This window comes from Cricetulus griseus, chromosome 5 (assembly GCF_003668045.3).
Source record: "Cricetulus griseus strain 17A/GY chromosome 5, alternate assembly CriGri-PICRH-1.0, whole genome shotgun sequence".
In the NCBI taxonomy this organism is placed as follows: Eukaryota; Metazoa; Chordata; class Mammalia; order Rodentia; family Cricetidae; genus Cricetulus; species Cricetulus griseus.
Genome location: NC_048598.1, coordinates 101,946,678 through 101,960,715, shown reverse-complemented (window position 1 = coordinate 101,960,715; position 14,038 = coordinate 101,946,678). Strand labels below are relative to the sequence as shown.

General features: G+C 53.7%; 1 protein-coding gene and 1 non-coding gene across 2 annotated transcripts; both read right to left on the bottom strand.

The window, feature by feature from the left end:
* Positions 1-93: 93 nt before the first annotated feature.
* Positions 94-5,751, bottom strand: Eef2 (eukaryotic translation elongation factor 2). Its single transcript, NM_001244039.1, is given in 13 exon segments — positions 94-566; positions 777-909; positions 1,000-1,182; positions 1,286-1,639; positions 1,741-1,848; positions 1,984-2,242; positions 2,337-2,785; positions 2,893-2,998; positions 3,094-3,272; positions 3,471-3,682; positions 4,082-4,263; positions 4,437-4,651; positions 5,672-5,751. Coding segments are annotated over 13 exon segments (2,577 nt in total). The 5' UTR covers positions 5,675-5,751; the 3' UTR covers positions 94-372.
* On the bottom strand, positions 3,341-3,404 carry LOC113836194. Its single transcript, XR_003486183.1, has one exon. It is a non-coding gene; the product is annotated as a small nucleolar RNA SNORD37 (small nucleolar RNA).
* Positions 5,752-14,038: the final 8,287 nt, after the last annotated feature.

Sequence of the window (14,038 nt, the reverse complement as noted above, 5' to 3'; positions counted from 1 at the left end):
AAGGGCCAGACAGGGCCGATAGATCACCCACCTCCCAGGAGCCACAAATCTGCATCCCCTGGGCAACTCCAGTCCATGAATGAACCCCATAAACCTCTGAATGCATTTATTTAGATGTTTGATATCTGAGCATTTTTCCCTCTGAAAATGATAAAGAGCTGTGTCCTGCCCACCCCATGGCCCGCCAGCCAGTCCAGCCTGCAGAGGGCGACTCCACTGCCTCGGAAATTCCGAAATAAATAGAATCGGCATCAAGTGTTAGTGCTCAATGGCAGGGTGGCCCCAGCCACCTCCAGAGCAGCATTATGGGGACAGTCTCAAGGTGTCTTCTGATGGGTGGGCACTGTGCAGTGTGTGGCTGTGCAAGCCTGCCTACAGTTTGTCCAGGAAGTTGTCCAGTGCTGGGATGCCCTCCTTTAGACCTTTGCGCTTGCGGGTCTCAGCCACCACTTGGCTGGGACGGCTGCTGTTGTCGAACGGGTCCCCGGGCAGAATCTGCCAGTGGTCGAACACACACTGGGGGAAAGCTTGGCCACCAGTGTTGGAGCGCAGGTCAGCTGTAAAACCTGGATAAAGGCAAGAGGCTCAGCAAGAGCCTAGCCCCTCGGTTTGTGCTTCCCCCTGCCTGGTCTTCCCACTCAGGAAGGGTTTCCACATTTCCTGGCTCCCTGCCCACCACCATCTGGATACACAGACCACTTTGCTTTTGACCCAATGAGGCAGCCACCCTAGAGTGCAGAGGGCTGGGAACACCAAGGGGAAGCCATGACACTCACCAAAGGACTCGTTGACTGGAAGATAGGCCTTGACTACAAACATGGGGGTGCCAGCCACCTGGGACTCTTCAAACACATGGCCACGCTTCCTGTTCAGGACACCGTAGATGCCACCCACGACCTGTTCAGGACACTGAAGGACAGAGAGCACCAGTGAGAACTGGCATGCATGCACAGAAGGGTGAATGGGCGCCACACAGGCAGGCATGTTTTTTTTTCTTACCTGAATCTCCACCAGGTAGATAGGCTCCATGAGGCGGGGCTGTGCAGTCAACACACTGGCATACAGACAACGACGAGCTGTGGGAATGATCTGACCACCTCCTCGGTGGATGGCATCAGCATGTAGGGTCACATCATGGACATCGAAGCGCACACCACGCATGTTCTCCTCACAGAGAGCGCCCTAGGAAAGCTGGTTAGTCAGACCCAGCCACACTCCAACACCTACTGAAAGTCAAGAAAGCATTGGTCTCCAGAGAAGGAACACCCAGGCCCCAGCCACTCACCTCCTTAGTGGCCCACTGGAAGCCAGCCACCACACTGTCCTTGATTTCATTCAGGTACTGCACACCCTTGGTGATATCGGTAAGAATGTTGGGGCCAGTGCCATCAGGCCCAAAGCACCAGATCTTGCGGGCTTCAGCAACATCCCATTCGTACTTTTCAGCTAGATAGCGTGCGCGTGCCTTGAGCTCCTGGCGAGCAGACACTTCACCCTTGTCGATGTCCTCGGCCAGGCCATCAGGGAAGGGCCGGGCCTTCATATACAATCGGTTGTGCTTGTTGGGCGACTTGGACAGGCACAGCACATTTGACTCCTCGCTCACTGTCTCCCGGTATGAGACAACAGGGTCAGATTTCTGCAGGAGGAATAAGACTGTCATGGCTGGCAAGAACTTCCAGGCATCAGCAGGGGTAAAAGGGGCCCTGGCTCCTCACAGGAACCCAGGAGGGTGCCCACCTTGATGGGGATGCAGGCGTGGTCCTCCTCCAGGTCCTTGAGGCAGATTTCCAGGTGCAGCTCACCTGCTCCAGCAATGATGTGCTCCCCAGACTCCTCAATGATGCACTATGGGAACAGTGGTGAGAACCCTGCCACCACCCAGGAAGGCACCGCCCTCCTCCTACCAAGTTGCCCTCTAACCATGGCACACCACTGAGTCTGTGGCAGAAAGTGCCCCCTACCCCTCTGCCTAAGGCACACCTGCACCATAGGGTCAGATTTTGCCAGCCGCTTCAGGCCCTCCACCAGTTTGGGCAGGTCAGCTGGGTTCTTGGCCTCCACAGCCACTCTGACGACAGGGCTGACGCTGAACTTCATCACACGCATGTTATGTGCGTGTTCAAAGGTGGTGATAGTCCCTGTCTTCACCAGAAACTGGTCTACACCAACCAGCCCGACAATGTTCCCACAGGGCACGTCCTCAATTGGCTCCACATACCGGCCCATCATCAGGATGGTTCTAGAGGGAGGGACAATGGAGTGTCAACAGGGGCACCATGGGAGGCAGCCAGGGCTCAGGCAGAAGGTGTGGACAGGCACGGGACTGCGCCCACCTCTGGATGGGCTTCAGGTACAGGTCCTCCTTCTTCCCAGGCGTGTAGTTGGGGCCCATGATGCGGACCTTGAGTCCTGTCGACACTACCCCGGAGAACACTCTACCAAAGGCGTAGAAGCGGCCTTTGTCGGAGGTTGGCACCATCTTGGAAATGTACATCATAAGGGGACCCTTGGGATCACAGCTTTTAATGCCCATGGCCGCCTCATCATCAGGTGGCCCCTCGTAGAGCAGCTCGCAGCGGTATTTCTGGGCGGTGACGGGGGAAGGGAGGTGGATGGTTATCATCTGCAGCAGGGCGTCCCCTGCGGGCAGCCACCGGCGCATCACAGCCTTCAGCAGGGGCTTGCCCTCCTTGTCTTTGTCCTCGCTGTCCAGCTTGATATCCAGCTTCTCAATCAGCTTGGCCGTCTCCTCCTTTCTGAAGTTCATGATGGCGTCAAACACCTGTACCAGAGGCAAGTGGGCTCAGGCGGGCACTGGAGAGCTGCTTCCAGGGCAAGGGTGCTCTGAGGGCTTGCGCTGAGGCCAGGGACACAGCTAACCCAACCCACCTTGAAGATGGGGTCCAGGATGAGCTGGCAAAAGGTGCGTGGCAGTTTCTTCCCATCAGGGCTGTTAGCGGACTTGCTGAATTTGCCATTGGCGGGATCAAAATACCTTACAGAGGGAGAGATCAAGTTATGCCACATTCCACAGGGCTATTCCCCCACACACAGGGGTTTTTGCGTGGTCCAGGTAGGAGCTAAACTTACCGATCTCCCCACAACTTCTTCATCATGTCCTCCACTTTCTTGGCCCGCTCAGCAGGCCCCAGCTGGCCCTCACCCTTTGCTGCAAACTTAGCCACATACATCTCCGCAAACTGCTTCAGAGTGAAGGCCCAGCCATGCAGGCCAGAGCCAAAGCCCACAGTGCCCAGGACGGGGTCAATCTGAAGAAGGAGAGCAGCGCTGAGCCAAGAACATCCATTAGAAGCCCACCCAGCCAAGATCCCCACAGGCTCAGACACAGAGTTTCTTCAACAGACATCAGGTCAAAGTGAAGAATTTCAGTCATCATGTGTGGTCTGCCAGAAGGGTTCCTACAGAGCATGGTCACAGACCCACCCCCCACAAGGTGGGCTCCGAACCATAATATTTCCCATGGGTCCACTCTCGCCCTCGCCATAGGTGGAAATGATGACGTTGACATTCTCCACAATGCGCTGGAAGGTCTGGTATAGTTCCTCAGGCTCCAGCTGCAGCTCAAGCAGGGCACGGTCCATCTTATTCATCATCAGGACAGGCTTGATGCGCTCGGCAATGGCCTGCCGCAGCACGGTCTCAGTCTGCACGCACACACCTGGGGGGGAGGACATGGGGTTTGTAGATGTATTTTTAAAGTGATGTATGTGAGCATGTGCCACTTGGGGCTAGCAGAGAATGCCTGGAACCAGACACTAGTCCCCAGAAAAGCACATCTCTGTGTGGGAATGTGTACAGGGGACCAAAGTTTCTAGAAGGTATAGCTGAAATGTCATCAGCCAGAGCACAACACTGGGCTTTCCTGTCCCTTTGTGTTCGTGGATTTTTGAGACAAGAGTCCCACTATGTAGCCCTGGCTGTCCTTAAACTGGAGACCCCCGCCTCCCTGCTGTTAAGTTCAAGAATCTCACTCTCCCTGCTGCTATGTATCTAAATACACATAAAGCAAAGTGCCCTGTATGCCTCAGTTTCACTCTATGGGCCACCATCTGCTTACCAGACACACAGTCCACCACCACAAGAGCTCCATCGGTGACACGAAGTGCAGCTGTCACCTCTGAGGAGAAATCCACATGGCCTGGAGAGTCGATGAGGTTGATGAGAAAGCCAGATCCATCCTTGCTCTGCTTGATGAAGTTCAGGTCATTCTCAGAGAGCTCATAGAAGAGGGAGATGGCCCTGGAGAAGGAGACAGGGATCAGGCCGGCAGAGGCTCTGCCTTACACTCCTCAGTCTACTGTGGAGCAGGCACTACACCGGCCATAGGGCACCTGCTGGCACCCCTCCCCAGATGCTGGATGGAGACTCCCAGCAAAGGTGCCCCCAGTGACGGCTGAGCATCGCCCACTTACGTGGACTTGATAGTGATGCAGCGCTCCTGTTCGTCCTTGCGGGTGTCTGTGAAGCGTGTCTCACCGGCTCTTGCAGAGGCGATGATACCCGCCTTGCACACCAGGGAGTCCGTCAGTGTGGACTTGCCGTGGTCCACGTGAGCGATGACTGACATGTTCCGGATGTTGGCTTTCTTGTCCATAATGGCACGGATCTGGTCTACCGTGAAGTTCACCTGGGATGGGGGAGGGGCAGCTGAGCAAACTGCAGGCAGCAGCATGTCGTTTCCCACGCGTGGCCGTGGCCTGCCCACACAACACTCCAGTGCGCACACAGCCACTACAACCACGACCGTCAGCCCAAGATGGAGCCTCGGTTGTCATTCATAAGGAACAGTGAGTCCGCGGTGACTCGAGCCTGCAAGCCCAAGCACCTCGTTAGCATACAGATCAAGAGTCCACAGCCAGCACGTCAGAAGTCCAGCCCTAACTAAACAAACCCTGAACTAACCACCTGAGCAAGCCTGGGCTACGTGAAACCCTATCTCAAAGACAGTCACCACCGCAATAACCAAAGGCCCCCAATCTTCCAACGCATCCACAGGCAACAAAACTGCGCCTGCCACCCCAGCTTCACAGCCAAGCAAGCAGTGCCTAGAAGTGCGTGGGAACCTCAGCAGGACACTACTCATGACAACTCGATGGGTCCACACGTGTGGAGCACAGAACCTCCAGACGCTCGGCATGGGACACCGCTTTGCGCCACCCAAAGCCAGCGGGTTCCACATGGCGGGATGCGAGAGGCCCTTGCCCAGGCTACCTTCGGAATCCATTTGGTTAGCAGGGAGCACGTCACCGTTCAGGAGGGGGTCCTACAGCAGCGAGCTGACGCGGCGGGAGGCCGGCCACAGGGGACGCGGATGTGCAAACGGAAGACCGCCCACCCGGCTGTCACCTCGTAAAGGGACGCTGGCCCTCCGCCGGGGACGGGACCAGCGATCCCACGCCCGAGGGCGCCAGAGGCCTGGCTGTGCCCACTGCCAAATCAGCACCGTCCGCCGAGGGGACAACGGCCGCCGTGCCGAGGCCACAGCCCGACGCGCAGACATGGCGCCAGCCGCCCCGTCCGTCCACGTCCCGCCGCCCCGGCAGCCATGTCTCCTCCCAGGCCGGCCTCCGCGGACCGCCACCGACACGTCCCGCAGCCCCGAGGTACCGTCTCCGGCCCCGAGCACCGCCGCTCCGGGGTCACTCACCATAGTGGCGGATGGCGACGGATTCTCACGGGCACAGGAGAAGAGCGAGGGGCGCCGACGATGGCGGCGGCTGCGGCGGAAGAGACCGCTGACGTCAACGCCCGCGCTTTTATACGGCGACGCCGGTTGGGCGTGTCACGTGACGGCGCGCGCGCACCCTGGGCTGGGTGCTGGGGCTCGCCTGCGGGATGATGTGCGCGTGCGCAGAACCTGCGCCTGCGATTTAACCCTCAAGAGCCGGGGGCGTGGGGTGGGGGTGGCTGCGGAGATTTCGGGGTGTGTCCTGCTTGGGCCCTAAACCCCTCGCGACAGTCCCCGCGCTGTGTGCCAAAGCTGAGGTGGCTCAGAACGCGATTGCCTTCAAGATGATTCGCAAAAGGCCTTTTAGATCAATAAAAAACGGACTTAGAAGTTGGATCCCGCCAGTGGGTTGGGCCAAAGTCCTATTTCCTGGTTTTGAGGTTGTTATGTAATTTGACACCTCTGGGAGAAAGCTGGGGAGGGCGAGCCCTGAGCTCACCGAGCTAATTCTGCAAACGCTACCTATATTTCTTGGTTGCACATCTTCGTTTTGGAAGCGTAGTCCCACTGTGTAGTGCAGGCTGACCCGCGCGGGGAGCCACGGCGTGTGCCACCCGACCCTCTGACGCTTGGTTTTTGCGTGAGATGGGGTTTCGGGTAGGTCAGGCGGGCACGCGGTGGACGCAGGAGCGTCCGCAATCAAGAGTACCCTCGCTACCTTCTGCATTCCGAGGCCAGGCCTCAGAACCGAAGACGGCATTCCATAGCTCAGGACTCCCAGCAATCCCTCTGCCTCCGCCTCGAGGGTGGGCTGGAGGCCGCCGCGGGCCCCACCGTCCTCGCTGCTGCTATGCCGCGTGCGACCGGCAGGAGGCGCCACAGGACCGCGCAGCGCGGCTGTCCCCGCCTGACCCGGGGCGCGCGGCCGCCCGCACACAATAGACGCTCATTGTTCCCGCGTCCGTGCAGACCAACTGCCCTGGGGAAGCCGCAAGCTCCGGTGGTTAAACCGAGGGGACACATCTTACCCTCCTAGGCTGGGGGGGGGGGCAGCCTGGAACAAATAAACAAAGCGATGCGGCTTTCGGATCTTGGCTCTAGAATAAACCGGCACTCGCCACCCCGAAGGAGCTCTCTCTGTGTTTGTTAGAGCCTAACCTCTGCTTGACCAGCAGGGGACACCGGGGATAGTGACAGGAGTCAATGGCAGGGATGCAAAGCCGCCCAGGCAGTGGCAGCCACAGAATTCACCTTCTGGGTTCCTGACTCCCCTGTCGCCAGGCACCATGGTGCTTGTGCCCTGTGGTCGGCAGCTTTGGGGAATTGTTTCCACCAGATTTTTTTCCTCCTGCTGTACTGTGAGTGTCAGAGACGCTTGCCGGCCCTGCCTCCGGAGAGTGGGGTCTTTACAAGGTCACTTTGCAGATGGTCTCATTCGTGAAGGAGATTCGGGTTGGGGCCTGCTCCCCAGCAAAGAAGCAACCCTGGCTTCCACCACCCAGCCCCACAAACTGACTGTCAATCTAACAGCAGTAGGAAGGGGGATCAGGAGCAAAATTATACTCGGGTACATGAGTTCGAGGCCAGCCTGGGCTATACTGGGCTATACTGCTTCAAAAACAAAAGAGGTGACTGGGGGCAGGATGGCCTGTCATCCATAGCTTTCTTTCTTTTTTTCTTTTTTTTTTTCCCAGACAGGGTTTCTCTGTGGCTTTGGTGGCTGTCCTGCAACTCTGTAGACCACACTGGCCTTGAACTCACAGAGATCCTCCTGCCTCTGCCTCCGGAGAGCTGGGATTAAAGGCGTGTGCCACCAACGCCTGGTTCCAATGCTATTATTTGTTTGTTTGTTTTGTTTTGTTTTTTGAGACAGGGTTTCTCTGTGGCTTTGGAGGTTGTCTAGCGCTTGTAGACCAGGATGGTCTTGAACTTACAGAGATCCTCCTGCCTCTGCCTCCCAAGTGCTGGGATTAAAGGCGTTTACCACTACTGCCCGACCCAATGCTAGTATTTTAATGATACCTTGTGTCAACAGACAGGGTGATTTATAAGTCTGTGTTTGTGTGTGTGTGTGTGTGTGTGTGTGTGTGTGTGTGTGTGTGTGCGCGCGCGCGCGCGCGCGCGTGTGCGTGTGTGTATACATTATTCCCTGTGGTATTTCTGGCCCTAAAGATCCCTTTAAGATTTCATAGTGTCATTATTCCTCAGCTTCATGAGGTGAAGCAGAGGATTGTGGGAGATTCCTAGCCAATTTGGGCTTTGCAGCTATACCAATTTCAGAAATAAATCAAGATAGCGATATCGCTGAGGGAAAGCGCTTGTCACAAATTGATGATCTAAGATTGACCCCAAAACCATGGTGGAAAGAGAAATTCACGTTGCAAAGTCCATTGTACATTGCCACACAGACATCAGACATCATAATGAGGCAGGCCTTGGCTCCTTAAGGACAGTGCTGGTGCACCATGTAGGAAGTCCTGAGTTCCACTTCAGACACCACAGAAACCAGGCATGCCTCACGCTTAGCCTGGGCTATAGGAGACCCTGGCTCAAAATATGTCATTTGATTTTGGTGTTTGTGTTTTGAAGTAGGGTCTCTGTATACAGCTCTGGACAGACTGAAACTCATTAAGTAGCCTAGGCTGGCCTCGAACTCACAGAGATACTCCTTCCTCTGCCTCCGAGCTGGGATCAAAGGAGTGCGCCACCTCCTCGAGAGGTTAAAAAGAATTTAAAGAGAAAATTCTGAGACAGGGTCTCACAATGTAGCCTAGGCTGTCCTGGAACCACAGACTCCCCCTGTCTCTGGGTCGCTAGTGTTGGGGTTCAAGCTGTGCGCCGGACTAAGAAATTTAACTTCATTTAGGAGAGAGGGGGTTAAATTTGCTCCCCGGGATGGACAAATCCTAAGATGCTATATGATGCATACTGAGGAGGAGGAGGAGGGGGGCCATGGAGCCTGTAGCGGGAGGAGCCACGTTGGCCTGCAGCATCTGTGGTCCGCAGTTCAGGCAGGACTGGGGCGAGGACACAGACGGCTAAGGAGCCTACAACTCCGCAGGGAGGTGCCACTGCGCATGCGCGCCGAGAGCAAGAGGTTGCGGCAGCGGCGCTTGCTGGACAGACGTTGCAATTGCATGGCGCTCGGATCCGGCTTTCCGGTGTGTATGGAAGAAATCCACACACGGCGAAAAATCAGAGTTAAGAATTGGTTAGAGGCAGTGTGAGTTTAAGTTCTGGTTTCGCTTTAATGTGTTATGTGGCCTTCGATGAGTTATTGGATGTCTCCTTAGATGAGTTATTGGATGTCTGGTCCTTAGAGTGAATAACAAACTTCTGTTTTGTTTTGTTTTTCGAGACAGGGTTTCTCTGTGTAGCTTTGGAGCCTATCCTGGAACTCGCTCTGGAGACCAGGCTGGTCTCGAACTCACAGAGATCCGCCTGCCCGGGCCTCTGGGCACAGGGCCAGGAAAGCATGCCCCAAGCGGCCCATCCCCAACATCACACGGCCGGCGGGCATGGTACTTCTGTCATACCATGTCATATCATGGCACTTCTATCATACCAGCACTGGGGAGATGGAGGCAGGAGGATTCGGAGTCCAAAGGGCAGACTGGGATACAGGAGAATTGGAGAACCAGGGTAAGATCACAACAAAAACAAAGCAACATGGCTGGAGCCATAACTCAATGCGTTAGTTACTTGCCACCAAGCATGAAAATCTGTGTTCAATTCCCAGTTCCCGTGAAAAAGTAGGGTCTGGAGTTGTAGTAGGCTGGCCTGCCAGCGACATCTGATGTCAACCTTTGATTTCTAGACACACAAATGTCTGCAAACACACTCGGATATGTAAATGCATACAACAAAGACAAAAATCCGGAGTGAGGCCGGGGAAACGGCTCAATGGGGAGGAGCACTGATACTAAAGGAGATCCTAGTTGGTCAGAACTCGGGTGCGCAACACACACAGCGGGCATTTAACTCGGGAGGCAGAGGCAGAGGCAGGCAGATCTGTGAATTCCACCAAGGTTACCCTTTTTGGGAAATCCTGTCTCAGAAAAAAATAAATTGTAAAAAACCGTAATTGTTTTAAGAATATTTCTTCCTAGCTGTTTTTTAAGGTCACTGGAAGCGGGCCTCCCAGTTAGAGGTCCAGTAATTGGTGCATCACCGCTTCCTGGGCCAAGGAGGAACGAGGAAAAGGGGAAAAGGTGCATCACTTCCGCTATTTGCCGGGTTCTGATCATGTGACCGGATGTCGCTGCAGGATCCTGGGAAATGTAGTTTACTCTGAAAGGCTACTTAAAACGGAAATTGATTGACTGAGGTTGCTGGACTGGGGAAGCGTTTGCAGCACACGCGGACGCGTCTGAATTTGAATTCCTAAACTATGCAAAGAGCCAGGTGTGGTGGCTCGCCTGTCATTGCAGCATGAGGAAGGTTGAGACCCAAGGGTCCCTGAGGCCAACCTAGCTCAGCCCGGGAATGACCCGTTCAGTGAGGAAATCTGTCCAAAAAACAAAGTGGATCCGGGCAGTGGTGGCGCACGCCTTTAATCCCAGCCCTCGGGAGGCAGAGGCAAGGGGATCTCTTTGAGTTCAAGGCCAGCCTGGTCTACAAAATTAGTTCCAGAACAAGCTCCAAAGATACACAGAGAAACCCTGTCCCGAAAAGCAAAACAAAAGCAAACAAACAGAACTAAAGTGGAACCAAACATTGGTGGCCTCACCCTTAATTCCATATGGTGTGAAGCCAGAGGCAGCTGAATCTCTGATTTTGAGGCTAGCCTGACTACATAGAGAGTTCCAGGACCAGGACACCCAGGGCTATGAAGAAAGACCTTGGATAGTGACTGAGGAAGACTCTCCTCCACCTACACCTATATTTGAGAGTCACTGAGGCACAGCATACTTTCCATTTCTGAGAGGCAGACAGACCACAGAGCTCCAGTGTCTGTCCTGTCTCTGTCACCTAACTGCAAGGGACCCACATTTTCACATCACTTGGTGGACAAAACACAGAAACCACTGAGAATAAGAAACATTGGATTTCTGCCCCTGTGTGTTCCTATCTCTTGGTGTGCATCACAGCCCACTCTTTTGTTTGTTTTTCAAGACAGGGTTTCTCTGACCTTTGATCACACGCCTTTAATCTAAGCACTCTGCAGGCAGAGGCAGGCAGATCTCTGATGTGAAGGCCAACCCAGCCAAGGAGATACTGTGAGATCTTGTTTAAAAAACAAAAAGGAGCCGGGCAGTGGTGGCACACGCCTTTAATCTCAGCACTCAGACAGAGGCAGGCGGATCTCTGTGTGTTCAAGACCAACCTGGTCTACAAGAGCTAGTTCCAGGACAGCCTTCAACACCACAGAGAAACCCTGCCTTGAAATCCCACCCCCCCAAAAAAAGGAAAAAAAATTGAAACAAAGCCCACAAAAGAAGTAGAGAGAAGCACACCCCACTTGACCATGTAATAAACTGCTCCGACGCTGTGTCTTTACAGAAGCAAAATACTTGTGGTTCACACCATCATCTAGTTACTCAGAAACCTAAGGTAGGTGAGTTGCTGACAATTCAAGACCAGTCTACTGTATCTAAGGAGTGTCATGCCAAGCTGACCAGAGATAGAGATAGATAGAGAAAGAAACAGAGAGAGATAAAGAGAGATAGAGAGGACACAGATAGAGATAGATAAGAGAGAGAGACAGAGACAGAGACAGAGAGATCCTGCCTTGGGGAGTATATTGTGAGTCGGGCATTGGTGGTGCTCACTTTAATCCTAGCACTTGAGAGGCAGACATAGGCAGATCTCTGAGTTCAAGGCCACCCAGGTCTACAGAGTGAGTTCCAGGGCAGCCACAGAAGAACAAACAACAAAGAGCAACAAATGGAGTACAAGTCTGTATGGCAGAGAGATGGCTTGATGGTTAAGAACACTGAATGTTCTTGCATGGAACCCAGGTTCAGTTCCCAGAACCACCTGGTGGTTTACAACCATCTGTAACTAGTTCCAGTTTGACCTCTATAGTTACCATGCACACTTGTGAACAGACAAAGCATACATATAAAATTTTAAAATGATAAAAAAGTAAACAAGTGGACAAGGGGAGCTGGGGTTCAGTTAGTGGATTGCTTGCATGGCATTCATAGACGCTGGTTGATCCTCGGTACCTCATAATAAGGTGTGGTGATCCATGCCTGTTACACCAGCACTTTGAAGAACCAGAAACTCAGGGCTACATAGGGAATTTCCAGGCCAGCCTGGGTTCCATGAGACCTGGTTTCAAAACAAAAGTTTGTATCTGTAGAGCTTTTGATACTGAGCGGTGAGAATTAGTACAGAATTCTGGTATTTTTTTAATTAGTTAGGACAAAAGGAGGGGTTGAGTGGCCTGCAGAAAAGTGACTTGAATGCTCTCATGCACATACACACACCCAAAAGGAGGAGGAAAGGAAAAATATCTTTCTTTTAAAAAAATATTTATTTTTGTGTGCATTGGTGTTTTACCTGCATGTTTGTCTATGTGATGGTCTCAGGTCCCCTGGAACTGGAGTTCCAGTTGTGAGCTGCCATGTGTGTGCTGGGAATTGAACCTAGGTCTTCTGGAAGAGCAGCCAGTGTTCTTAACCCCTGAGCCATTTCTGTAGCCCCCCAAATTTTTTCTTTGGCACAAGTCTTTATTGCCTAGGCTGGACTCAGACTCGCAATCCTCTTGACTCCACCCCCCAGTTGATAGGACTATTAATTAGTTACGTATTGGCAATTCTGGGGCTCTGCATCTGTGCTCCTTGGAGCAGGCCAGCCATGTGCACACAGAAACCGGATATGTACCGGCTGAGGGCACACCCCAGTACCACAAGCCCAGCCCTGCCGGCTGCCACTCCCGAGGAACAGCGACACCTGCCGGGCCGCGTTCTGTTCATCCCCAACTCTTTCAGCCTAGAAAAGACCTACAGCAAGCAAGGGCCATCAAATGCACCATGGTGCATTTGAACCCCCTCTCCCCCGGGGGTGGGCGAGGGAAGCACGGGGGCGGTGCTGGCAGGTTTTTAAAGGCAGAGCTCACTGGGCGGTGTTGCCGTTCCCTCTAATCCCAAATGTCCTGAGGCAGAGGCCGGTGGATCTCTGAGAGTTCGAGACTAGCCTGGTCTACAGAGCGAGTTCCAGGATAGGCTCCAAAGATACAGAGAAACCTTAGTGGGGGCGGGGGGAGACAAAAAAAAAAAAAAAACAAGAAAGGCAGGCTCAGCCTGGAGTGGGCGTGGCCGCATCTCAAGCAATAACCAGGATGGGGACGGAGCTTGTGGGTATTTGAGAGGTCAGGGAGGGGCCTACGAAAAGGCTCACCCCTGGGTATGGGAGTTTGCTCACAAGCCTGACTACCAGGGGTTCCATCCTTGGGATCCATTTGGTGAGACATGGTTAAAGGACAAAGTAATTCCAGCAAAATCGCCGTCCACAGGGGAGGCGTGGGATGCGGCGCTCACACCCCTCGCACTGGTTTCCAAATCTGACTGAGTTCGATTCCTTGAACCCATATGGTAAAAGACTTAAAACCAACTCCTAAATGTTGTCTTTTGATGCCCACAAACCTATGTGCGTCTCCCTGAACATGTGCTGGCTAAATAAGAGGTCACACAAGAGTGGAGGTGGCCTCGAGCCAACCCTCTTAATAACCGCACTATTTTGGGCGTGGTGGCGCACGCCTTTCATCTCAGTACTCTGAAGGCAGAGGCAGGCAGATCTCTGTGGTTGAGGCTAGCCTGGTCTACGTAAGGAAATAAAACAAAAAACAAAAAGACCAGATGCCCCAGGAGTCCAAATGAAGAGAGGCAGGGAGTCGGACGGTGGTGGCTGAGGCAGGAGGATCTCTGTGAGTTGGGGGCCAGCCTGATCTACAGTTCCTGAACAGCCTCCAAAGCTACAGAGAAACATTGTCTCGAAAAACCAAAGAAAAAAGATGAGGCAGGGGACCCACCAAGTACTCTTTTTAACGCATTTGCCGCCTCATCCTGAGACCTACATGGTGGAAGGAGAAAAACCTACGGTCCTGGGCTGTTCGCTGACTTCCACACATGTACACACTAAATGAATAAATAAATGTAATTTTTTTTTTTTAAAGCCAGAGAGTAGGCGTGCACTCGACTAGTGCAAGGAAAATGAGACAGCGGGTAGGGCTACTATGCCTTTAAGGAGTTAGACTCCTCCCCTGGGGGCGTGGCTAAGGCCGGCGCCTTGAAAAATAAGCAGAGAGGCAGAGATCGGCAAGTCTTGTAATTGGTGAGATCCTCGGGCGGTGGCGCCGGGGCGCGCGTGCGCACCACGCACACTCCCGCCTCTCAGACT